This window comes from Anolis sagrei, chromosome 1 (genome assembly GCF_037176765.1).
Source record: "Anolis sagrei isolate rAnoSag1 chromosome 1, rAnoSag1.mat, whole genome shotgun sequence".
NCBI classification, from domain to species: Eukaryota; Metazoa; Chordata; class Lepidosauria; order Squamata; family Dactyloidae; genus Anolis; species Anolis sagrei.
Window position 1 is genome coordinate 291,752,102 of NC_090021.1, and position 26,513 is coordinate 291,778,614.

The following is a 26,513-nucleotide window of genomic DNA, read 5'->3' on the forward strand; positions in this document are numbered from 1 at the left end:
TGCTCAAATGTGCAAGGCAAGAGGACTATTAAATGGAGGTATTGCCATCAGCACTACTTATGCTTCATTGCTTCCTTCAGACAAAGCATTTTTCACATGCTGAGCGCATCTCAATCAAGGCCAGCATCCCCCAAGAGCTGCTTGCTCTAATTTTGTTGTTGCATATTTTACTCCTTAGCAGCATTGCAGATTAAAACAGAGAATGTTATAAAAACAAAACTCGTGTTGCATTCATTTTCTACTTACAGCTTTTACAGATCCAGGCAAGATTCAACTCCCTGGTACTGCCTGCTCACACAATGCATTTAGTTCACAGTGGGAACTGCCATGTAGACGTGTATCAAATGTCTGTTTATGCCTAGACATAAACAGTTTAGAAACTCCAGTACCAGCATGAAAACAAATATATTCTATAGATGAAAAAACAATGAAATATGCAGGCAGTAGGTTGAGAGTTAATGAATCTAATGAGTTAACCATGGCTGTTAGGTATGATTACAATTTATCAAACGCTAGAAAAATTAATCTGCATTAGAAAGGGAAGGCAGTGTGAGTACAAAAGCAAGTTTGCTCCCCTTGTGTGGGATTACTTGAAGTGACTCAGACACTGCCATTGCTCATTTCTTCTTGTTCTAACTCCAAATGTATGGAGTAGAGAAATTTGCATTGTTTTGCAACTAAAATACATTCTTCACAAGTGAAATGGCAAGACTAGATGTCATCTTTATCTTACTGTTACTTGTGCTAAAGCAGTATTTTTAATGCACCATTAAATGACACATTTGGTCTTGTAATAAATTAACATATTCTTCTGCAGCACATGATTTGAAGCAGTAGCTCAGGGAACTGCAGACTAACTGGTTTGAATTTGCTTCCATTCTCTTTTTATCAGTGGTATAAAGGGACATTTACACTATAGAATTAATGTAGTTTGACGCCACTTTCAGTGCTCTGGCTCAATACTAGGGAATCCTGGGAATTCTAGTTTGGAGAGGCACCATCACTCTTTGACTAAGAAGGCTAAAGACATTGTAAAAGTACAACCATGATTTCATAGCATTGAGGGTGACAATTGAAGTGGTAGCAAGCTGCATTAATTCTGTAGTATATCCTAAGCAACAAATATTTTTCTATTCTCTAGAATGAATTCAGAAAACATATTAGGCGTAGCTCTGTAGGCCATACAGCGAAATGCAACAACGTAGAATCATAGGGTTGGAAGAGACAACAAGGCCATTCATTCCAATCCCTGCCATTCAGGAACACACAATCAAAGCACCTGCAACAGATGGTCATCCAGCCTCTGCTTAAAATCCTTCAGAGAAGGAAAGTCCACCACACTCTAAAGAGGCAGCATATTCCACTATTGAAAAGCTCTGACTGTCAAGAAGTCTTCCCTAATGTTTAGGTGGAATCTCTTTTGATTGCTCCGAGTCCTAATCTCCAAGGTAGTAGAAAATGAAGTTTCCCCTTCTTCAATGCGACATCTTTTCAAACATTTAAACATGGCTATTATGTTGTCTCTCAGCCTTCTTTTCTCCAAGCTAAATATTCCCAGCTCCCTCAGCAGTTCCTAATAAGGTGATACTGTAGGTAACCTGGACCTAAACCATGTAGGCATTACAGGTCAAAACCGACACTTTTTACTTTGCCCAGAAATTGATTGGCAGACAGTGGAGTCACTTTAGGATAGGTGTAATATGCTCACTCTTGGATGCTCCTGTAACTAATTTTGCCAGTTTGGTCATTTTCTCTGTCTGAGCTTGTCAATCTGCTTCTTGAATTGTCCAGAGGAGGGCACAGTATTCCAGGTGAGGTCTGACTAAAGCAGAATAGAGTGGGACTATGATTTCCCTCAGTTCAGACATTATACTCCTATTGATGTAGCCTAGAATTGCATTATCTTTCTTAGCTGCTGCATCACACTGTTGACTCATGTTTAGCTTGTGGTCTATTAAGGCTCCTTAATCCCTTTCACATGGACTTTTTTCAAGCCAGGTGTTACCCATCCAGTATCTGTGCATTTCATTTTTATTTCCAAAGTGTAGTACCAAACAAAGATCCTTTTATAAGACCAATGTGCAAAATACATCATGCAAGCTTTTGGAGCCCCACTACTTTTTCATGAAAAGAAATCATAAAAAGAGAAGAAAAGGGATCACAGGCCTGCATTTTAATCAAATTGATATTTGGTTGTTGTCGGTTAAGGTGGTCTTAACACCTTGCTTGATGAAGAATCGAGTAGCGCTTCAAAAGTTTGCATTTTGTATTTTGTATATTTTTGGTTGGCCCAATAAAGGTATTGCTGAATTGTGGAATGAATATTTCATATTTCAGTGGCATTGTTTTTTAAACCTCTTGTTGAATCAAATTAAAATGAAGATTAACCTGGGAGAAAGAATCAATCATTAATATTTAAATAGACTTAAGCAGTTCACTGCCCTTAAAAACAAAAGACTCCGAGGATGCCTGTCATAGATGCAGGCAAAACGTCAGGAGAGAATACTTCTAGAACTTGGCCCTACAACCCGAAAAACTTCCTTCCAACAACCCATGGTGGTGGTTGTGTGTCTTCAAGTCATTTCTGACTTATGGCAACCCCAGACGACCCTATTTATCTCTTAAATTTATATCCTGCCTTTCTTCCAAAATGGGATTCAGTGATTCATACAAGATGCAGCTAATTACAAAAGTTAAAATAATTAAATATCAGTTATTAAATGATGTTAAAAAAAATTAAAGACCTTAAAACATAATGAAAGTATAATTTGAAACAACACACCACTTCCATGTATGCTACAATTTCATAAATCACACTTCCAAAACCTGACAAAATAAAAGAAATCTTAACCTGCCAGTGGAAAGAAAGCAGGGAGGAAGCCAAGTGGACTTCCTGTAGAAGGGAGTTCCACAGTCTGGAAGCAGCCAGAGAAGGCTCTCTCCCAAGGGCTCCCCAACTCTACCTGCAAAGGTGGTGAGACTGAGAGAAAGCTTTCCAACTAGCTTATACAAAGAAATCTGCTCTTTCAGATCGTCTGGACCTAAGTCATTTCAAGTTTTAAAAGTCAAAACCAGCACTCCAAATACTGCCTGGAAATGGAGTGATAGACAATTCAGCTGTTTCAACTGGAGAGTTACATGATCTCTGTAGTTAGTTAACAACTTGGCCATGGCATTTTTGACCCAGTGAAGTTTCCGAACAAGTGTCCAGAAGCATCCCCATGGAAAATGCATTACCGTAGTCCAAATAGGATGTAGTCAAGGCATATATCAATAGATACGACTTCTTAAGGAATGGGTGCAGTTGGCATATAAGTTTTAACTGTTTATATGCACTCTTGGCCACAGCCAAAACCTGGACATCCAGGCTCAGACCAAATTCCAGGGTTTCAGGGTTAGTATAACCTCAGCCATCACAGGCTGAATCCCTATTCCCTGATTGGCTTTATGATTAACCAGGAGCATCTCTGTCTTGTCTAGATTGAATTTAAATATGTTCAGTTTCATCCAGCCTTTTACTGACAGTAGACACTGGTTTAGTGCAGAAACAGCTTCCTTGGAATTGGATGGAAAAGGGAAAGAGTATTGTCTGTCATCAGCATACTAATGACACCAAACCCCAAAACTCCAGATAACATCTCCCACTGGTTTTATGTAGATTTCAGATAGCATACATGACAGAACCAAGCTCCAAGGAACACCACAAGCTAGTGACCCAGGCTATCAAACAAGGCTCTTCCAACACCACCTTGTGAGTCTGTTCCTCCAAAAAAGACTGGAGCCATTGTAAAACATTCCCCCAAGTCCCGTCCCAGAAAAGCAACCAGTGGCTGATGGTATACATCACTAAGAGGTCCAGCAGAACCAACAAAGGGACACATCCCCTCTGTCTATTTCCTATCATGTAGATTTCATAGTAAGATTGGTTTAAAATGTTTAAACAAATCATGTCCAAAGTCACCCAGTGGGCTTCCATGTCTGGGTGGATATTGTGAGTTGCCCAAACTTTTGTTGATTTCCCTAGCATTCATGAGTGCATAATTTTCTGTTCTCTCATGATTGTAGGAGGCAACGCCTGTCGTACTCCCCCAGATTAAGTTGAAAAGCAATGATGTTCCCAGGAGAAGTGGAGGCCCATTGCAGCAAACTCTGGGGCAAAATACATGTCCATCCGGCCCTTTTCCTGCTGCAGACTCTGCTACCCAATTGGCGGGCCCACATAAAGATGGACCTGTAATTAATTCAGAGGGCCCCCCAAAAAACCCTTCCTCTCTATGCCAAGAAAGAGATAACTTGGATGAAGACCTTGACCTCCTCTTGAAGTTAGATGCTTCAGTTATTCCTGAAAATAATATGGGATTAGAAATATTATCGCATGATACAGTCTCTGGAGAAGATTTGAAAATGCCTCATGAGGAAAATAGTAAGTATTTTTTAGAAATATGAATTATATTCGTTAACCTTGAAATTTTGTAATAAAAAGGAACAAGTTAATTAGATGTGTTTTATTGAGTAAAAATCAAATTTCAGTATTAATTTTTGGAATAAATTTATTAATTAATGTGCTAAGTAAAGGTAAAGGTTTCCCCTGGCATTAAGTCTAGCTGTGTCCAACTCTTCGGGGTGGTGGTCATCTCTATTTCTAAGCCGAAAAGCTGTAGACACCTCCAAGGTCATGTGGCCTTCCTGCAGAAGCAGTACCTGTTGATCTACTCACATTTACATGTTTTTAAACTGCTAGGTTGGCAGAAGCTGGAGCTAACAGTAGGAGCTCACCCTGTTTCCTGGATTCGAACTGCCAACCTTTCAATCAGCAAGTTCAGCAGCTCAGCAGTTTAACCCGATGCGCAACCACGGGCCCCCATTAAGGTGCAACATTGGTGAAAAAAAATACTAAAGAGCCAACACTTCACATTTCCATAGTTCTCTTAGAATTTGCAAAAATGAATATTGTTTTTGTTTGTCTTCCAAGATTGGGGAATTACTATGTTTAGGTTACAACATCCGGGTATATTGAGTAAAGGGGAAGGGATAAGGAGATGAGATTGCAAGGCAGAGATGAGCAACGGAAAAGAGTAGAAGGCCAAATTTGCCCCTCAGAAGATCCTTGGAGTCACATCCTCCCATTGTACCTATTTGCACAAAAATAAATTTAAAACATTCTTTCAAAGTGCCTCAAAACAGACTTTTGGGGACATAGGGGCATATTTACCATGGGTTTTGGTCTTCAAGTCTTTTTAGATCCAGAATAGGCCTTTTTGACAAGAGGAAGTGAATGGAAGTGGTAGAACTCTTCAGCACATTCAGAGAACACGTTGACTTTCTGTACACAACAGAGGCATAATTGAGCTTACAGAACCAACAGAATGAAACTACCAGTGAAAACAAAGAGGACTACAACACTGAGGGACACTCTTGAGGACAGTAACTGTCAGGAGCATCTTTTTGCAGATAACGATGGTGAAGGGAGGCAAAAACAATATTAACAGCAACAAGCACTGCATGTCAGGGAAGGAACGAACTTGCTTATCAATTGCAAGAAAAGAAAGTTACTAATAGGGAGGATTCATTGCTCAAGGTATTCATTGCTCAGGTGTTCCAATCAGACAAGAGGAATCGAGAAGTATGCTGTTTTCCTGGTGCATGTGTCCAAGCTGTCACTGACAAATTGTCAAAGCCCATCAAAAACACAGAGCAGTACCCCTTTCGTTTGATTTTTGTGGGAACCAACAACATTGAAAAGAATAGTTTTGAGCAGATCACCTTGGACTATGAAGTTCTGGGGAGCTAAGTTAAGCGTTTAGAGATACAGGTAGTTATTCTCGCCAATTCTACCACTGAAAGTTAGAGGATCTCACAGGGTCAGAAACCTGCTGGTGTAACAGCTGGCTATGCAGATGGTGCTGAGGTTTGGCTTTTGGGACCATCAACTTCATTTCCTAAATGGACTGCTAGCTACAGATACGTATTTTTTTCTAGAAATACTTTTTAATATGTGTATTTATAGAATATTACCATTTTCATGTGTTTTAATTTTGCTGCAACCCGCCATGAGGAGAGGCAGGTAAGAAATAATAACAACAACAACAACAACAACAACAATAATAATAATAATAATAATACAGATGAGGTATACCTCACAAAAACTGGGAAGAATGTCTAGGCAAACAAGGAGAAACAAAATATCCAAGAACATGTTGAAGGAAATACTAACAGATCACAATGAAAAACAACTGCTCAATACCTATTTTGCTTCTGTGTTTTCTCAAAAAGCAGACTGTGTGCTTCCATTCAATAGGCAAAGAACTTGGTAAGGAATTTAGATTGTGATTAATAAGAGCTTAGTCAAGAATCATCTAGACAACTTAAATGAGTGCAGATCTGCCAGGCAAGATATACTATATCCCAGAGTATTGAAGGACCTTGCTGACATACTTAAAGAACCACTTGCCATCATTTTTGAGAGATCTTAGAGAACAGGTAATGGGGATGAGTAAATATTGTCACTCTCTTCAAAACAGGCAAACAAGAAGATCCAGGAAACTATAGGCCAGTGAATACTAGGGAAAGTATTAGAACTGATTATATAGGAGTCTGTCTGCAATCATCTTGTTGATAATATAATAATATTATTAATAAGAGTTAGCATGGGTTTGTCAAGAACAAATCATTCCAAACTAACCTTACATCATTTGATCACTAGTTTAGTAGATGATGTGAATAGTGTGCATCTTCACCTGGAAAACCGGCCTGAAATTCAACAGAGAGAAATACAAAATTCTACATTTAGACAACAAAAACAAAATGCACAGGTATAGGATGTGGAATACTTGGCCCATCTTACCTTAGACAATTGCTGAATATAAACTGAAAATGAGCTAGCAGTGTGATTCTGCAGCAAAGAAGGCAAATGTTATGTTTGCTTGCATTCATAAAATTGTAGTCTCCAAGTTGAGGGAAATAATAGTCCCCTTATATTTTGTGCTGATGTGGCCTCATCTGGAATACTTTGTTCAATCCTGGATGCCTTATGTAAGAATAATATAGACAAGTTGTAATGAGTTCAAATAATGGTAGCAAAGATAAGATGAGTGGAGAATAAAATACAGGAGAGGTTGAAGAGTTGATTTAACTTGATTAAGAGAAGACTGAAAATTGCCTCAAGGTCTACGGCATTGAGTAGAGTGAGGGCTTGTTCTCTGCTGCCTTAGAAAGTAGAACTAGATCTAATGATTTTAAATTATAAGATGCTAGATTTTGATTGAGTGTTGGGACATTAGAGGACTATGTGAGAGTAGTTTGAGAATGAAAACAATTGCCTGGAGAGGTGGTAGGTCTATTTGCTGAATGTCCTCAAAAAGAGACTGCATAGCTACCTGCTGGGGTTGTCCTAGTTCAAGATTTTGCATTGAGCCGGCGGACTTACGGCCCATAGGGTCCCTTCCAATGCTTATGTATGTTTCTATTCAATGAAAGGATAGAGAACACCTTGTAAATAAAACCTGGGCTAAAATGAAGGACTGCTTGTTGGCTTTGTACAGATGTAAATAGCCGTGTCCTGATTGAGAAAACATGCATCTGTCATTTTCTTGAGTACAGAAATATTTCTGAGACGTAGGTTTACTTTACTGCTATTGGTTGCTAAACTAACAAACACGAGATTTGTTGGCTATGCAGTGTTGTAGGCTGCATGAAGGAAAATGTCAGGAGGGTCAAAAGTAGACCTTTCCTTTCTACATCAGTGAAGATGTTATTTGAACTTTTCAATAAATGAGGGATGCTTGAATGCTGGGGCCAGTACCACAGTCTGCTGGCCAAGAGGCCAGGAAACATTGCCTGAGCAAACAATCTAGCAGAATCCAGAGCAATGTCTGCCAAATGACTGGCAGTTGAAGACATTTTGTTGATTACTTGACTGCTGGTTTTGCACCTACCACTCCCCAGTGGCAGCACTGAGCTCCAATTTCAGCTCATCAAGTAAAGAGAACTCCAGAAAAATAAGAACTTCCTGCAGAGACTTTGAAGGGAGTACAGACTTGAATATCCCGTATCTAAAATGTTCGGGACCAGAAGTATTTTGGATTTTTTTTCAAGTTTTTAAATACTTGTATTTGCATATATGTACATAATGAGACATCTCACCAATGGGTCTCAAGTTTAACTATGAAATTCATATGTTTCATATATACCTTATACACATATCCTGAAGGTAACTTTCTACAGTATTTTAAAAATAATTTTGTGCATGAAACAAAGTTTGTGGCCCTTGAATAATCAGAAAGCAAAGTTGTCACTATCTCTGCCATCTATGTGTACAATTTTGAAAGATTTTGGGTTTCATCATTCCTGATAAGAGGTACTTAACCTGTACAAGAGACATTTGAGTTTCTCTTTAGTGTATTTTCTAAATTACATTCTACCAGTGCTGTTTAGGAAAAACATCACATCTCCTTCTACCTTGAGTGAAGAAAAGATGTTTGCTTCTGGAAGAACATCTAAATCTGAGATGAATATATTGACCTAAAGAGGTCTAGGCAGTTCTTCCTGATCATTCCAAATAACTCTAAGCCTCTTCATAGTTGTGACCAGAGACCAAAGGTCTGAGGGTGATGAAATAAACTATGGGCTTGGTGGTCATAGTCAGTCAGTCTAATACAAACAAGGAAGTAACTTGCTTTGGATTCGTTTCCTGCTTTGGATAAACTTTATACAAATTTTCCTTTCCCAAATCCAAAGGCAAAGCTGTCTTCTGTGGGGCGGTGGAAGCAGGCATGTGTTGCCCTTTCTTTTAAGTAATGGTGTGTTTGCGTGTTTGTGTGGAGCCCCCAGTGGGACAATGGGTTAAACCGCTGAGCTGCTGAACTTACTAATCGAAAGTTTGGTGATTCAAATCCAGGGAGCAGGATGAGTTCCTATTGTTAGCCTCAGCTTCTGCCAACCTAGCAGTTTGAAAACATGCAAATGTGAGTAGATAAATAGGTCTCACTTCTGCAGGAAGGTAACGGTGCTCCATACTGTCATGCTGGCCACATGACCTTGGAGGCATCTACAGACAATGCTGGCGCTTTGGCTTAGAAATGGAGATGAGCACCACCCCCCAGAGTTGGACAAGACTAGACTTAATGTCAAGGGGAAACCTTTATCACACACACACACACACACACACACACATATGTTGAGAACTTTTATCTCTTCCCCTCTCTTTTTTACTTTACTTTTCTTGCTCTTCTTTTGTGTTTTAAATGTTTTTTCTTGCTCTGTTATCATTTTTTTTATTTCTGTTGTAGTTTTGTTCAATACTATTTCATAGTGTGTTTGGTCAACAAAAGGTCTTTGTTAAGAGGCATGTATCATGTTGAGGAGAGATGCTTACATGGCTGGGCGCGACCAGAGTTTCTTTTTCCTTAGAAGAAAAACAGTGGGTTAATTCCTCTTCATCTTATTTTTAGGAAGCAGCATTTCTGTAATATAGTTGACAGACTAAAGCCTGTTCTGCAGGGGAAAAGCCTTTGAGTCACAGAGCTTCCTAAGATGTCTGTTCTAATCTTTTAACAGACTCCAGCCCCTTTCTTGGTGCTACTGGCTTTGCTAATGAGATCAGCATTGGGCCAGGATACCTTGGCCCTTGGAGTAGGAGAATCCATACAGGTGAAGATGCTGAGATGATAGAAACTAGTGGTTATTACATCGCTGAAGAGTCTGTTTTGGAGAAATAAGCATGCCAGAGGCAGAAACAGGCACATTTCACAGAAACTATGAATCTGAAAGTCATAAAAAAGGAAACACCAGAAATAGTTTCCAATAAAACATTCTGGAAAAACGATGTCCTTCTGTTCTAGAAGTGGCACGGTCTCTTCCTGTTTGGGGAGAGATTTTTGATCTTGACTTCATTGGTGCTAGTCCCGGAATGCATGGCTTTCCAAGGTGTTCAAGTTATTGGATCAATCTCTGAGGAGGGTGTCATGAGAAGAATCATTACTGAGAGAAAATCCTTAGACCAGGCTTCCCGATATCTGTTCATATATCCACAGCACCAGATTCTCTGGTGGGGATCAGATCATCCTGAAAAGTTGAGTTGAGCTACTGCTCCGGCTGTTCCTAGATATGTCTGTTCTGACCACAGCAACACATACCTTGATTATATCCTAATGGATTACTGTAACAAAGTCTACATCAGATGGCCTTTGGAATTGGTTTGAAAACTTAAGTAGGTCTGGTAACTGCTGCCCTGGGAAGTTCTAGGGAGCACATTGCTCCCTTGTTGAAACAGCGTCACTATCGATCTGTTTCTGTGCAAAATCCAAAAGGCTGCTTATGATCTGTGATGCCCTGGATGGCACAAACTGTTTAAAGCCTGTGTCTTTCCATGTGAGGCTGTAGAAGTGTTGGCATTTTGAGAGGAGAAATTTCTCCCCATCTCATCATCGTCCCGGCTCATTGGCTGAGGATGTGAGAAAGAGCTTTGTTGTTCCTAAGTCATGGAGCTCCCTCCTAAGGGAGAGGTGGTTGCTCCCTCTTTGCCGTCTTTCCATTAGCAGGCAAAGACCTTGTTATTTAAGCTGATTGTGATAGAGGGACATGCAGTACATGTGATATTTAATATATAATAAATGTTTCATGTTTTTAAATTCATATCTTAAAAGTAGTGTTTTATGGGACTTATTGTTTCATGCTTTTGTACCTCTGTACTATATATTTTAGCTATTTCATTTTAATGTACCGTATTTTCCAGTGTATAAGATTGGGTGTATAAGATGACCCCCAACTTTTCCAGTTAAAATATAGAGTTTGGGATATACTTGCCATATAAGACTATCCCTCTTCCAACACACAATATATTAAAAATTAAAAAACATCAGATTTGATTTCAATATGGTAATTTTCCTATTACCATATCTCCTTCTCTGCCTCTCAGATTTCACACGTGTGCCTGCGCCGCTTCACTGCAGTCCTCAGAAGCGAGATCTAAGAGGCAGAGAAGGCAGTACAGTAATAGGATGCAAGGGCAGGCCAGATGGGTGAAAGAGGCGTGTTTTTCTGGGCACAGCGCTGCTCTATCTCTTTTTTCCATACCCCGGGCATCCCGGATGCCTGCAGCTTGCCCCACCCTTCACTTACACCTTCCTGATGTGGTGCCCCCTCACCTCATCATTGGGACTGCGTTAAGTCACTTATTTCCATGAATCCTGGTGAGTGGATTTTCTTCTACTGTACTTGTACAGCACCACCCTTGTTGCTTTTATACGGTCGCTGAGCATGGGGGGGATGCAGCCGCTGCTATTTTTGAGCTTCCCCCACCATATGCGGCAACCACAGATTCTCCAGTCTGGCTCTGAAGTTTCAACACCCACCCTATAAGATGACACCCGACATATAAGATGACCCCTGACTTTTGAGAAGATTTTCCTGGGTTAAAAAGTAGTCTTATACGCCAGAAAATATAGTATATTGTAAGCTGATTGGAGTCCCATTTTGGGAGAATGTTAATATATATAATAAATCAAATAAATAAATAAAATTTTGTAAAACCCTTTCTGTTAAGAAAACCATGTATTCTTTCAATTGGCCTTCTATGAGATTGTGCCTTACTGCTTATAATTGAATTCTCTTGACACATAGCCAGCCACTTCTTCAAAGGCTGGGTCTTGAGAGACTCTGCCTTCTAATTGGCTCTCAGGCATGTCAGTATCAGCACATGGCAGCATGTCTTCCCATTCTGTCCCCACAGGGGTTACTGTTTCATGTTCTGTTTTATTTTGTTAGGCTGTTTACAACTGGATGGAACTGAAGAAATCTGCTCAGCATCACAGCAGGAAGGTACATCCAAAAGTATTACTGAGGAGGAGCTTGAAGACTGGTTAGACAGCATGATTTCCTAAGGCCTGTATTTTGGCTGTCGTGCAACGAACTGAAAAATAAATGAACATGACAGTAGCTAGGTATAGAATATCTGTTTGTAAATCTTTAATTAAGTAGCTGCTTTATCAGGAGTTTTAATTATGTTGCCTGTCTTGGTTTGTACTGAAATTTTGAGACAATAAATCTGGATGTATTCCAGATGAGATGAGTGTTATCAGCAGTGAATTGTATGCATCAGCATGTTTATAAAGGGATTGGAATGGTTTCAAAAATGCAAGTACTATTAAAGATGGCTTGGTTGCAAACCAGCACAGAAAGAGAGAATAATAATTTCATTTTATGTTGAATGAGACCGTATTGCTCAGAGCAGCAAATTAAAATAAGGGTATCAAACAGTGTGTTGGTGTCGTTTCTTTCTATATGAAGTCAAGCTTGGTTTATGATGCAGTGATATATCACAACATTAAAATTTATTTTGTAAATTCTTTATTGCAGTGGGCACTTTTATATGAAGGAAAACGCATAAACATAGCAACTTTACCACTAGTTGATCATAACACATTATTTGTATTTGGCCTAAAACTTAGTTTTATAAGATTGTGAGACACTATATATTTTTTAACCAGCTGATTCTTTTAAGCTGTTTTGAAACAAAGATGTAACTTATTTTCAAGTATTTCTTATGATAAGACAAGAAAGCAATACAACCAATTGTCAATCTAAAATGTCAATCTAAAAGGCCAACATTAAAAAATCTCTTGCATAGCTATGTCTGGAAAGATTTAAGGCACTTTAATTATGGTTTTAGGGACAGTTAAGTATTTGAAAAGTTTTAAGCACTGAAGGATTACAAACTTTCTATCTGTATCATTTCACTAAGAAATGGCATGAACTGAATACGAAGCTTTTTGAAATACTGTTTAATATCACAATATATGTCCACTAATTGAGGCTTTGTCACCCAACATTCAAGTTCTTAAACTGCAAATCTTGTGCATGTTACAAAGTAGGATATAGCCCTTTCATCTACACTATTTTCTAATTTGATCAAAGTTAGGTTAAATAATTTCTGAACTAGACTACTGAACTGAAAAGGCTTTCTATGTGGTTCCAATAAGATCACTGAAATCCAGACAGTATAAGGCCTTTTTCTGCCAGGTGCAAAAACCCCAGCTAGAATCTCATGAAATTAAGCAAAGTGGTTTAGTATTTGGACAGGCTAAACATACACAAATATTAGTATTCATCCCTTAAATTGTGAGAATTGGATTTTTCTCTATTTTGTATGCTTGACGGTAGTCGCTTCCTTGTTGATGTGTTCATCCAAGTTGATCTTCATACTGTTTTCGGAAGCAATCTCCAGCTGGGAAGAAATCCCAGCATCTTTCTTGATACATTTTCCACACATATGATTCCTGAAAGTTATTGGAACATAAAATTTGCATTGGATTTAGCAAAATTTGTAACATCTAGTTCCCCAATACTGTAGCTATTCCAAGTTAACGCCAGCTTATTTTGCATTTTAGCTGTGTTCAATTAAGTGTGTGCGCACCCGTCCGGGTCTAGTTTGTTGAGCACCTTTGAGAACAGCTAATATAAAGTGGTCTATTCTTTCACTATTCACACATTCAGGCTAATACAACTGAATACCATATTATTTGTATAGTAAGAAATACAAAAGCACAGTACATACTTAGACATCTTAAATTCTACCAAAACTGCAACCTAAGAATGTGTTCAATTATCACTTGACAGCATAATTCTTAAACTCATTTCTTTTTCTCGAACTAAAGCATTAGTGGCTGGCTCAGACTCCATGTTTTCTTTTGTTGTGGTTTGTCTTGTCGTGGCTGAGCACTTCTTATGTACTCAAGTGTAATATAGAAAAGAAGAAATAAATAAGATTTAAAAAATAAATATAAGTGATGGGTGGTGGTGAATTAGGGTAAACTTCAAATTATAAATCCAGTTATCTTGATATATGTGACTGTGGACAGACATTTACACACCATGATAGCTATCAGTCCTGATAACCCAGCTTCTCCCTAAGGTTCTGGAAGAAGAAAAGAATGGCAAAAAGGGGTTTGTCTACATTGGCAAAAAACTGTTTCAAACTGCATTTTTCTGGTCTATAGTGACCCTGGAGTGACCATGTCAGACCACCCAAATAATAGAGTGCTATAATTGGCTACAGATTTCCCAATGGTTCACTGTTAGAGGATGGTCTGCATTTCCAATCCCTGGCATTACTCTCTGCTATATGCCCATGGACACATTTTTCCTTAAGCAAAGATACACTAATGTTAATATACTGATCTATTAATACACTAACATGTTCTTGTTGATGCTAGTATACTGATATGATACTGTATATGTGAACCTTATTTTTTAAAAGTAGAATTCAACTTGGAAAAGTTAAATTCCTCCTCCACTAACTCCTCCTCCTGTGGCACAGGAAAGTGATGCTGCCTAGAGAGATGACCACATCTCTAAAGCTTTTATGCAAAACCTCACAATAAAAGGCAAGGTTTTAAAAATGCTTTAAAGGCCAAACAAATGCATTACAAATGAATCATCAGGAGTTATTACATGTCAAGATCAGAACACCTACAAGCTGAATACATTTTTTTCATCCATGTTGACAAGGCAAAAGTGTCTTCCTTTTCCCCTTCCCTTTGCTAAAACTGATACAATACTTTATGGCAAGCGCACAGTTCTCTGGCTTTATTTTTGTTCCTAGTACCAACTGGAATAAATCCATCGAGACAATGGGATTTAGTAACGTGCTGACATATTAGCACTTCATTCTATAGGTCAATTCTAATTTGGATTCACCAACAGGATTCAAGCCCATATCTTATCCTTATTTTGCTACAGTACTGATAATGCACAGTTCAATCTAGCTATGATGTGAAGTTTACCTGTCCAGTGTGCTCAGTTTCATCCTTATTAATAAGATACATCAGAAAGAACCTGCAACAAAAGTAGGAATTACACATGGTGGAGACCTGTTTCTGTTTCTTAGGCAAACATATTCAAGAAGTTGAAACATTTCATGGTTCTTTTGTGTTTAATGTGTTTTTGTTTGTTCACTACTGGATTCCTCACCATAATTTCTCTTAATGCTGCAATTATTGCAGAATCTGAGGAGATATCTATCTTTGTGGCTACCCAGCTGGACTCCAATATTCAAGGTGCTTTAACTGGCCTTCCAAATAGAGCCTTTCTTGGGCAGAGGCAGCCTGACCACAGTGGTTTGTGTATAGGTAACCTCCTAGTTAGACTACAGTTTGCCTGCACTGGAAAATGACTCAGACGTCGAGCCGGTGCAAAATGAGCAGCTAGATTGCTGACAGGAACAATCTATAGAAATAATACCAGTTCTATTAGTTACCAATATATCTCTAGCCTGATTTCAATGTGCTGATAGTAACATTTAAAGCCCTAAACAGCTTTGGACCTCAATATTTGAAAGAGCACTTCTTACTCTTTAATAGGATATATATGCTAACCTGAGAACTGAGATCTGCTAGATCATCCCTCCTCTGTGTCCCAAAACTGGGAGCAATATATTGTGGGAGGATGTCGGACAAAGCCTTCTCAACGTTGACACCCCAGTTATGGAATGACCTCCTCTTGAAGAGCCAGTTATTGCTGACTTTGGCTTCATCAAGTTAAATTGTGATTTTTATCAAAATCATTTGGATTCAGCCTAATTCAGTATTTACACATATATACTTCACTGCCTTTTTTATCTTTATAAATACAGGGTTTTTCTCTCTTTTGAAACCAAAATTTTGAAAATATTGCATCCAAAGTTATATAATTATACGAATGTGCCAGTAAGTTCTATTTATGAAATTAACTGTGCTACAATCTAAGAAGAGAAAGATCAGGAATTACAAATCCAATTATGTTTCTTTTATCTTTGAAGGTTTTTTTTTCACCCCAGCCACTTCCACTATTATAGAAGCTGCTGTGCTACTTTCCAATGGGTTACCTGTTATACTATATTTTCTAGCTATGCCTGAAAGTATGCTCATAGTCCATAGTCTTTGCCATCATATAATCAAATTACAATAATGAAACTGTACCAACTACTTTACATGGTGATGTACAGAGACGAAATTTCACAAGGCCCTAACTCGGGGGTGTCCAACTTGTGGCCCTCCAGGTATTGGGCCTCCAAATCCCAGAAGCCTGGCCAGCTTGTCCAGTAGCCTGGAATTCTGAGACCTGAAGTCCTAAACACATGGATGGCCACAAGTTGGGCATCACTACCCTAACTTAAGCAGTCTGTAAAAGGATTTAAAATAGAAGAAATGCTCACATAGTTTCCACCTGCACACAGATATATCTTGTGTCTCAGATCAGTAAGGACAGAGTTGATAAATTCCAGTTGGCTCAGAGAGTAGTGGTGACTAGATTGTCTGATTGAATAACCACCACATCATAGGCCTGTTAACTTGTGGTAAGTGTGTGGTGGTGACCTTCCCCACCCCCCTCACCTGCCACATTTACTTCTATTTATCAGCTATTTATTTATTTATTTATTTATTACTGCACTTGTAGACCGCCGTTCTCAGCCCTAAGGCGACTCATGGCGGTGTACAACATATAAAACCAGGTACAATTTACAACATAAGCAATAACACATCAACAGTAAACAACGACACTATCAATAATACAGTTATACTAAATCATTCGCAACGTCTCATCATTGAATCATAATCCAAATCTCGTTATCCATGTTCCGTTCCAATCGTCATTGCCAATTGTTGCAGCACTTACTCAAACGCCTTCTCAAACAACCACGTCTTTAGTCCCTTGCGGAATGTCATGAGGGAGGGCACCAGTCTGATGTCCACAGGGAGGGTGTTCCACAGCCGGGGGGACACCACCGAGAAGGCCCTGTCCCTAGTTCCCGCCAGGCGTGCCTGTGAGGCAGGCGGGATCGAGAGAAGGTCCTCCCCGGACGATCTCAAAGTCCTCATGGGCTCATAGGCCGAGATGCGGTCAGACAGCTATTTTGGGCCGGAACCGTTTAGGGCTTTGTAGGCCAACATCAGCACCTTGAATTGGGCCTGGTAGCAAATCGGCAGCCAGTGGAGCTGGTACAGCAAGGGCGTTGTATGCTCCCTGCGTCCCGCTCCTGTTAGTAACATGGCTGCCGCGCGCTGGACTAGCTGGAGCTTCCGGGCCGTCTTCAAGGGCAGCCCCACGTAGAGAGCGTTGCAGTAGTCAAGGCGGGATGTGACCAAAGCGTGTACTACCGTGGCCAAGTCAGACTTCCCAAGGTACGGGCGCAGCTGGCGCACGAGCCTGAGCTGTGCAAATGCTCCCCTGGTCACCGCTGAGACCTGGGGATCCAGGCTCAACGATGAATCCAGGATCACACCCAAGCTGCGAACCTGCGCCTTCAAGGGGAGTGCGATCCCATCCAGCACAGGCTGTAACCCTATACCCTGTTCGGCCTTGCGACTGACCAGGAGTACCTCTGTCTTGTCTGGATTCAATTTCAATTTGTTCGCCCTCATCCAGACCGTTACAGCAGCCAGGACCTGGACAGCCTCCTTAGTAGCAGGTGGAAAGGAGTGACAGAGTTGGACATCATCTGCGTACAGATGACACCGCACCCCGAAACTCCGGATGATCTCACCCAGCGGCTTCATGTAGATATTAAACAGCATGGGGGACAGTATAGAGCCCTGTGGAACCCCACAAGACAAAGGCTGTGGCGTTGAACAGGTGTCCCCCAATAACACCTTCTGGGTGCGACCCTCCAGAAATGACCGGAGCCACTGTAGAACAGTGCCCCCGAGGCTCATTTCCGCAAGACGCCCCAGAAGGATACCGTGGTCGACGGTATCGAAGGCCGCTGAGAGGTCCAGGAGCACCAACAGGGACACACTCCCCCTGTCTAGCTCCCTGCACAGATCATCCACTAAGGCGACCAAGACCGTCTCAGTTCCATGTCCTGGTCTGAAACCAGACTGTGCCGAATCCAGATAATCCGTGTCTCTCAAGAATACCTGGAGTTGTGAGGCCACTACGCTTTCCATGACTTTGCCCAAAAAGGGGAGATTGGAAACTGGCCGAAAGTTGTCAAATCTAGTGGGATCCAGTGATGGTTTTTTCAACAGCGGTTTTATGATAGCTTGTTTTAAGCTCGCTGGAATCTTGCCTTCCCGAAGGGAGGCATTAACCACCACCGTTACCCACTCAGCCAATCCCCCTCTGGCCTCCTTCAGAAGCCAGGATGGGCAGGGGTCTAGGATGGACGTAGTAGGCCTCATTCCTCCAAGTATCTTGTCCACATCCTCGGGCTTCACCAATTGCTATTGCTATTCCTCTTTGTTCCCCATTGACTACAGTTACAAACTGTGTTTCTGGGCCTATTGTAGGGCTTAAAATCCTGTGAGTCTACAGTCTTCCTTGCATTCCAGTTTCATACCAGAATACTGTAGTTGGGACGGTGACCTCTACTGGTGGCCCCATTGGTCAGCTCAGGAGCTTCCTCGTGAACCTCAGACATTTGCAGGGGTTATATCAGATGCAAATGCTGGTAATCAGTATTTAATTCTGGATATTGATGCACAGAATTAACTGCAAGGCTGGATTAGTTAATTTCATTACTCAAAACCCTTTATAAAATATGTTTGCATTATCAAAACATAATGTGCATATACTTACAGATAGTTGGCCAGGTTGTGCTCTTGTAAAGTATGCATTTCAAATCCATGAGGAGTTGTGTCAAAATAGTCGTTACCAATTCCACAAATAAAACATTTGGTCTAAAAATAAAGAGGTTTAAGTCAACACTATGAATGAACTGAAATATATTAGTAGCAGTTGTTACTGTATCTTCTAACACGTCTCCAAACTAAGGCCCAGGGGCCAGATACAGCCCTCCAAGGTCATTTACCCGGCTCTTGCTCAGAGTCAACCTAAGTCTGAGATGACTTGAAAGCACACAATAACAACAACAATCGTATCTCATCAGCCAAAAGCAGGCCCACACTTCCCCATTGAAATACTAATAAGATTATATTTGTTAAAATTGTTCTTCATTTTAATTACTGCATTGTTTTAAAGTGTTTTTTGCACTACAAATAAGAGCTGTGCCATGTGCATAGGAATGCATTCATTTTTTTTCAAATTATAATCTGACCCTCCAACAGTTTGAGGGACTGTGATCTCTGTTTAAAAAGTTTAAGGACCCCTGTTCTAACATATAGACATTACTAAAACAAATTAAACCAATATAATATTAATACCTCCATGTCTTCTTTAACTTGCTCTTGCTGGTCTCTTAATTCGCCAAAGGCATCAATAATCAGACCTAATTTTTAGTGCAGAAAAAAAGCAAAGAATCTCCAATTAGAGAAAATAATAATAAAGACCTTTCAAGAACAGTCTATTTCATTATATCCTTTAATCCTACAGAAGCATTGTTTACAACATATATCTTTTCAAACAGTGCCTTTCTTGAAGTGTGAAGGAGGGAAGGCTCACACAATGGCTAAGAGCAAAGCACCGAAATTGGTGGTACTGAATGAACAGGTTGCCTACCTGTAACTGATTCGTTGAATGGTTATCTGTGAAATCACATAAATTGGGAACCTCACTCTTTCCATCATGTACACTTGATGCATCCAAGCTGCTCTCCTTCAGTTCTGACAAACCAGAAAAAGAGCAGGATGTGAGAAAGATTTCACAGATAACCATTCAAAAGAACCACAACACAGTTAAGCGGTTGTCAATGGTCTCTTTGACTCATACAAATGAACTCTAGTGAGCTAACTCACCAGAGGAGAAAAACATCTCGTGCCCGAACACAAGGCTAACTTGCCCTACCAAAAGAAGCATTTACCTTGCCTTAGATACAAAATCTGTACTATACTACTGAAATTCCTATGGTGGATTGTTAAGACCACTTAACAGCTTTGCCCACAACTTGGTGTGAGGGGGAATAGGCACATACTATTTAGCCAATGCATGCATTGCCCATTCCATTTTAAGAAGTGATGTGTTAAAACAGGAAAATCTCGTGTAGGACTTTACAAAACCGCACAAGGAAGCCAAGATTCCATTTGGTGTAATAAAAAGTGAATTCTCTTCAAGTATCTTATCAACATAAAGATACCCCAAGCCATAGAAGGAGTTTGCATAGAAGGAGGTAAGGCAGTAGCTGTCTCAGGTTTAATACTGATACCACATCAGAAAGGAAGGAAGAACATAGAAAGTGACAGAGCACTGTATCAATATGGTGTGATCTCACAAAAAGCCATCAGAATCACAATGATTAGTTGTTCATAGGAAGGATGTGCTGGGCTTGACAGTATGGATCAAACATGTTGAGATAACACCTCAGCTGAAACCAAATAGGATTCTTTGTGTGAAGGATCCAGTGGACATCTCTAGACCCTGGCAGCTAGTTGAGCTCTTGGTATATTGGCATGGTGATGGAGGTTACTACCAATTTTACTGACTCACTGGAGGGCATTCCCATGTGTGTTCCCAATAGTGTGAGTATTTCTGTGGAAATCTAGATCTCAAGGAACAATCTCGAGGTGGATAACCTTGAGTTGGAAGCAGTGAGAATCATCAATGAGAGTGAATTTTGTTTTTTAAAAGTCAATTTAAATGACTTCAGTGATAGAAGCTTTTCATCTCCCCCTTGGAAAACAAACCAACATCAGGCATCATAAGAAGCATGATGGTCAATTACTGGACCACTGTTGGAGGATAAAGTTCAGTTTGAGGATGCGGCTGAGCAGGTGCCACAAGGTATGATGCCAAGTTGTCCATGGCCCTGTCGAACACAACTTTCCGGTACTATTTTTCCGATCTTATCCTCTTGATTCTGTATTTAGTGCTTTTACATTATTTGGGAAATATGTATTTGATGTGTACTGCATCCTATCTCATAAGAATCCAAAGCTGCTTAAATCTTACATAAAAACACACGGAAAACTACGAATTTAAAAATACTTAAAATCAGAAGTCTAAAGATCACAAAATAATACCTCTAAAACTACATGTATGTATCTGAAATAATAAACTACAAATATTGGCATAAAACAATACAATGATTTCTATTATATGTAAAATCCTAATGAAAAGAACAAGTGAATCCATATTACCTTAGTTGTTACATTAGCTTACCTTGAATGATGGCCAATAGGATGACAATAACAAAAAAGAAAAACGTGATATCAAAAACAATTCTGTACATTTCATATGGATCTCCTGCCGGGTCTTCAATTTCATCTCCGATGCCTCCGCCTGCTCTTACACCCACATACATATGGAACAGGTAACACTAGAAAGAAGAATTTACTACATTTCATAACAGAGTATTCAAATGCTTAGAACTTGAAATAAAAGACTTCGCTTTTTCTGCTGTCACAAAATTATACATTACAGTCCAAAACAGAAATTATTTGATTAAATCTATTTGATTAAATTAACAATATATTTCCCACCTATAACAGTGGCAGATATATGATTGGTTCTAGCAGAATGACCACCTTTACTTTGCATTGTGCAGAAGTCATTGATACTATGTATGTGTTTAACTGTTAGAGTATATATTTGTGTTTGTAACAGTAGCTAAAACTAGAGTTATCTGGTTTGAATCCACAGTGAGTGTTGCCAAGGAGATCAGGCAGGCTAGCTCAGGAGAGTGAGAAGTGGGCGGAGCCAAGCAGGAACAGTTATGTGCGTCTTTGGAAAAGGGGCAGAGTGGGAGTGTGTGTGTGAGTGTGGAGGCTTGAAAGAGCCTGGGAGAGAGGTGTGTGAGAGCAGCTGGAGGTTTTTCCAGTCTAGAAGGGCTGAAGAGAGAAACCTGGCCAGTTTCTTTAGTCAAGGAAGACTAAAGGAAGCTTGTTAAGATCCCTAGTCAAGGAAGGGCTAGAGATCAGAGATTTGATCAAAGAAAGATCAAATTGGAAGGCTATTCATAGTAGGAAACGTTGTTCACTAAAGAGCTTCACCTCAGTAAAAGTTAGCCACGAGCTGTGTTATTTGGAAGAGTGGACTGTATTACAAACCAAGTGATATTCAAAGTTCTATAAGTTATTAACAGCCTGCAACCATACGCTTTGTACACAATAAACTTGTTATCTTTTGTTGAAGACCGTCTCATCTCAATTAATCTGCGTCTGTAAAGCCAGATCTCATCGGTGGTACCTCAAATACCTCACGTTGGTGGCAGTTACCTTAATTTACAAGTAATAATTGGCTTCCTCTATAATATATTCTTATACACAATTGAGGCCTGAGATTAATTCCCACCATAATCATCCACTCCTGTACAATTGGTTTGCATAACTGGACAATAGGTGGCAGCGGTGGGATCTTCAAAGATAAAATCCCTATACCCTGTCCATCATTGGGTGCATAACTGGACAGCATCATAGAAAGACAAAAGTCAAGAAAGCTAAAAGCTCATTGAGATAGTAATTGAGTTTGCATGCGCTATTAGTCTAGTAATGGATCCTGAATCTAGTCAATCCAGAACTGAAATACAATGCCTAAAATGCGACGTTCTGATTTAATTAGTACATCTCAGCTGATCTCTTGAATGGGCTGGAGATGAGGGGACTTTGTTCATGTCATTTTGTGAGGTAGTAAAACCTGTAAGTTTCAAGGGTTTGTTCTTGAGGTCATGTGAGTCAGATCTCCATACCTTGCACTGTTCCCAGTTGAGGACAATACAGGATGGCTTTGAGGAGCACTCCATCTGGTTGCTTGTTGTTTTGTTATCATGACAGAGAACATGCAGCCCATGAAAGGATCCCAACCAATGCTGGAAGAAATTATTCTTCCAAATGCCTAAGCCATCTTACTGAGTCACTGATCAGAGGTAACATGGGGAGGGGATGAGGGACAATGCTGATATCAAACAATGTCTAATTCTGACTATTTATGCTCATCTATACATTTTTCACAATTTTATATATTAAACCTCCAATGTATTTGTATCCTAGTTACTCAAATACCCAGTTTGAAATGCAAGCCTATAAAGTAGACATGCTAGAACAAGGGCAGTATATTGCATTGCATCTGGGGCCACTGTGGAAAACTGTTTGAAAGCTTCAACCAGTAAATATTCTGCAATGTTAATGATAACGGCATATAAATTCAAACTATTTTACACTGATTCCGGTTTCAAGGAATTGGTCATTTCTGTTGGACAAGCTGTTCTGGACTGAGATGCTATCTGAGATGCTACATGTGCTACAGGAGAAGAAAGGGGATAGAAGATAAGATGGATTCATAATTGTTACAAAAATTATATCTGTACAATGTAGGTATGCAGTCATCTTGAATGAGTAGAAACATTGAGCCTCCCTAATAATATGATCTGAGCTGCACACCCTGTAACAGGAAAACATCAAGAGAGTCAAAATATCAAGTATTATTGAATGCTGTATAAAGGCTAAATCTTGATCTCAGAATTCTTTAAGTATTGCAAGACCATGGTTCACATCTGTACATGTTACATGAAGTAGTCCTATTAATAGCATTTCAAATATGTGTCTCCAGCATCAGCTTGCATTAGCTGCTAGGTAACAGCCTTTTGTTTGCACTCAGTGAAAAGACTTAACCAATCACAGTGATGTTCTAGAACTTACAGTCATCATATCATCGCATTTCATGTCTGGCTCATCTTCATCTTCACTCTTGTTATAAAATTTGCGGAAGAAGTTGAATGCAACAACTGTGTATAGGTATACCACTACAGCCAAGAGTCCAACAGTCAACACAAGCTGTGTATTTAAGATAAAATATAACAGAGAAGCAATTAGTGACTGAAATCACTGCTTGTCTGCCTGTCTCAGTCTCTCTCTTTCTGTCTGTCTCTCTGTCTATGGACTACAATCCCTAAACTGTAAAATGTGAAATGTTTTTTTTCCATACTATTAAGATTAGAATATTTGAGTGCTCTTATTCAAAAGCAATACAACAAACACTGTCTGTAATATGGACTGTACGTGTTGCATGGATTAACTCTTACCTGTTTTATTTATTATTCATGTTTTAAATTATTCCATGTGCTTATAATTTGGAATACCTCACCAGTTGGGGACATTTTCTCTGCACAATAGCCATAGTTAGGGGTACACAAGTCACTCACTGCTTACACTGAAAGATCTGGGCCTTTGCAAACATTCATTTGAAAGCTCACCCATCTTCTCTGTTTGTTACATGCCAAGGGCTTAGAAATCTACTTTGGGGGATGCTCTCAGGACTTCAGCATAACATTATATAGAGGCCAAGATCCTTTTTAACACTGGTAGAGTCTAAACCACCACATTTGAAAATATTGGCAGGGCAAAGTTCGTCACTCATGCTCCTATCCACCCAACAGTTGGTATTCGATCTATGTCCAAACTTTGATCAGCAAAATCTACCATACATTCTAATGGTAATTTGTTTGCCATTCCAAAGGGGTAGAATCTTATGGATTAATTTCAGCGCTGGACTGAGTAATTTTTTGTGGTCAAGAGGATTAAATATCAACAATCCTTGAAATTTATTACTATAAGTTTGTACTTTGTGATGGAAAACAAAATTATTTTTGCAAATTCCAATAAATGGGATATCAGGAAGAGTATGCTTATATTGTCTGCTACCACTCAGTAATATGACCAGGATTCTGCATTAGAAGATGGATAAGTTTCACATAAATAAGTCTCCACAGCTCTGTCTTACAAAACCCATCTTGTAAGTTATACAACTTGCAGATGACATCCTCACAGCCCATGCAGCTAAAGGAAAATAAATGGATGTGCTACCACTGATTTCATCACTCTTCTAAAACCTGTAAGTGCTTTGTGCGTGTGATTGTGCCTTTACAAGATGCTTCTAGGAAGCTTTTGGTCATTGTATGGTTGGAAAAGAATTCTGACCTGACAGTGACTAGAAAAGCCAGTTGCAATGTTATTAAGCAGCTACATGACATCATAAATTACTAACAGGATTATGAACAGTATTCAATTCATAGCGACCCCATGAATTTCATAGGACTTTCAAGGAATACCCAGAGGTGATCTTGCCAAGTTCTGGGGAAAATCCTACTGCCTTTGTCAGCTTCTACCTCTACTAAAATGGGCTGTGAAATTGCAGTGGAAATACTTACACATCAAGTGGTGTGCTTTTAAAAATGTTATGGAAATCTATTAATCTTGATTGGCTTCATCAACATAAAAGATTGAGAATTGATAAACTTGGCCAGTGATGGAATTAAATGCTGTTGTTTTGAAACAGCAGCAGCAGGGATCCAGAGAGGGAGGGATGGCAGCTCAATATAGAACTTGAGAATAACCAGCAAGTTGTGATACAAACTCCAAAAGTCTCTGCAAAGATTTTGTAACAGGAAATAAAATAGTACAGAATTGATTGCTGGGAATAAAACCAATGGTTTGAATTTAAAATTCACAGCTGAACTTTCAAAGTGTTCATTCATTATGACCGGCTGTGGAGGGCCTGAAAAGACAGCAAGAAATTTCCAAGAGCTATCAAGAAGGCGTTAGATCTGTCAGCCTGCTGAGGCAGATCATTTTTATTGCTCATCTCCCATCCTGGCAGAGGCTCTAAGTTTAAACTCCATAGAGTTTGGTCTTTCACAATGGAACTACAGAAGGTTTCATCCAAATCATCAGCATTTCACCTAGCCAAGAAAACTCTCTATGGATTGAGTGCATTTTCTGCTAGTTGAAAACTTAAAGCTAAGATTTTTTTTGGCAGGAATCCCACTTGATAGTCATGGATAAGGTATGGCTCCTGCAATCTCCTTCCTTCAAAGGGCGATACAGCAGTGGAACATGAAGTCAGGAGATGAAATATGTAGGCGTACAGCATGAAGGCAGGAAGTATGAGGGCTATGTGAAGTCACAGATAACTATTTGAAGTTACAGGTAAGCAAGCTGCTGTTTTGGGTCCCATGATCCATATTTTAGAAAATATTGCATTCATTTACCAAATGCAGTAATTGATCTAATGCCAAAAGAGATTAGGGGAAAGCCTGACCTGACGAGGAAACAGTCTCATGCTGTGATACATAAAAAGATGAAACCATCTTAGGCAAGACTGCAATGTTTAGTTTTAGAACCGTTTTATGTCTATGGAAAAATGAAACAGTCATGCCAGACAGTACACAGTTCACTTACCTACTACATCAATTAAGTTTTCATAGTTAATAATGGCAACTCACAAGCAGCTAATAGTTCAAATATCCTAATATTAAGTTTCAAAATACTAACATAGAACTGCAAACTCTGGACTGAAGTCAAGAGAAGAATGCAAAGAGAAAACCAAAAGGAAATAAAGGCCTCACCAAATGAAACTCTTCAAGCAATCGAAAGCAGACAAGAAGCAAAAGTAAAAGGGGTAGATACAGTGTCAAAACCCTGAAGTCAACTTGTGCACGAAAACAAAGAACTACTATAACCAATGCACAGATAACAATAAAGGTAGAACTATGACCTCTTCCACAAGGTCTGAGAATTCAAAGAAAATTTAAACCAAGAGTGGTGTCTCTCTAAACCCAAGATAATACATTGCATGTTCAAGGAAGAAAGTTTTGAAGACGAATCCATGGTTTTAGAAAGTGAATCAGAGAATCCCAGAGTTGGAAGGGACCA

The 26,513-nt window shown here is 39.5% G+C and overlaps 2 protein-coding genes across 3 annotated transcripts in view; one reads left to right on the plus strand and one right to left on the minus strand.

The window, feature by feature from the left end:
* AVEN (apoptosis and caspase activation inhibitor) overlaps positions 1-12,252 on the plus strand; it is a 125,030-nt gene extending 112,778 nt beyond the window's left edge. Inside the window, exons 5-7 of one of the 2 annotated variants that reach the window (XM_060760091.2) lie at positions 4,066-4,423; positions 9,556-9,648; positions 11,764-12,252. In XM_060760091.2, the coding sequence (XP_060616074.2) occupies positions 4,066-4,423; positions 9,556-9,648; positions 11,764-11,879 (567 nt within the window). In that variant the 3' untranslated portion in view covers positions 11,880-12,252. The remainder of the gene's footprint in view (positions 1-4,065; positions 4,424-9,555; positions 9,649-11,763) is intronic. The other variant, XM_060760099.2, reaches the window with a different exon arrangement.
* Positions 12,253-12,764: 512 nt separating this feature from the next.
* The window catches only part of RYR3 (ryanodine receptor 3), a 326,090-nt gene continuing 312,341 nt past the window's right edge, over positions 12,765-26,513 (minus strand). Inside the window, exons 100-105 of the mRNA XM_060760068.2 lie at positions 23,502-23,636; positions 21,028-21,184; positions 19,137-19,201; positions 18,553-18,653; positions 14,781-14,832; positions 12,765-13,274 (exon numbers count right to left, since the gene is read on the minus strand). Of these exons, the coding sequence (XP_060616051.2) occupies positions 13,179-13,274; positions 14,781-14,832; positions 18,553-18,653; positions 19,137-19,201; positions 21,028-21,184; positions 23,502-23,636 (606 nt within the window). The 3' untranslated portion in view covers positions 12,765-13,178. The remainder of the gene's footprint in view (positions 13,275-14,780; positions 14,833-18,552; positions 18,654-19,136; positions 19,202-21,027; positions 21,185-23,501; positions 23,637-26,513) is intronic.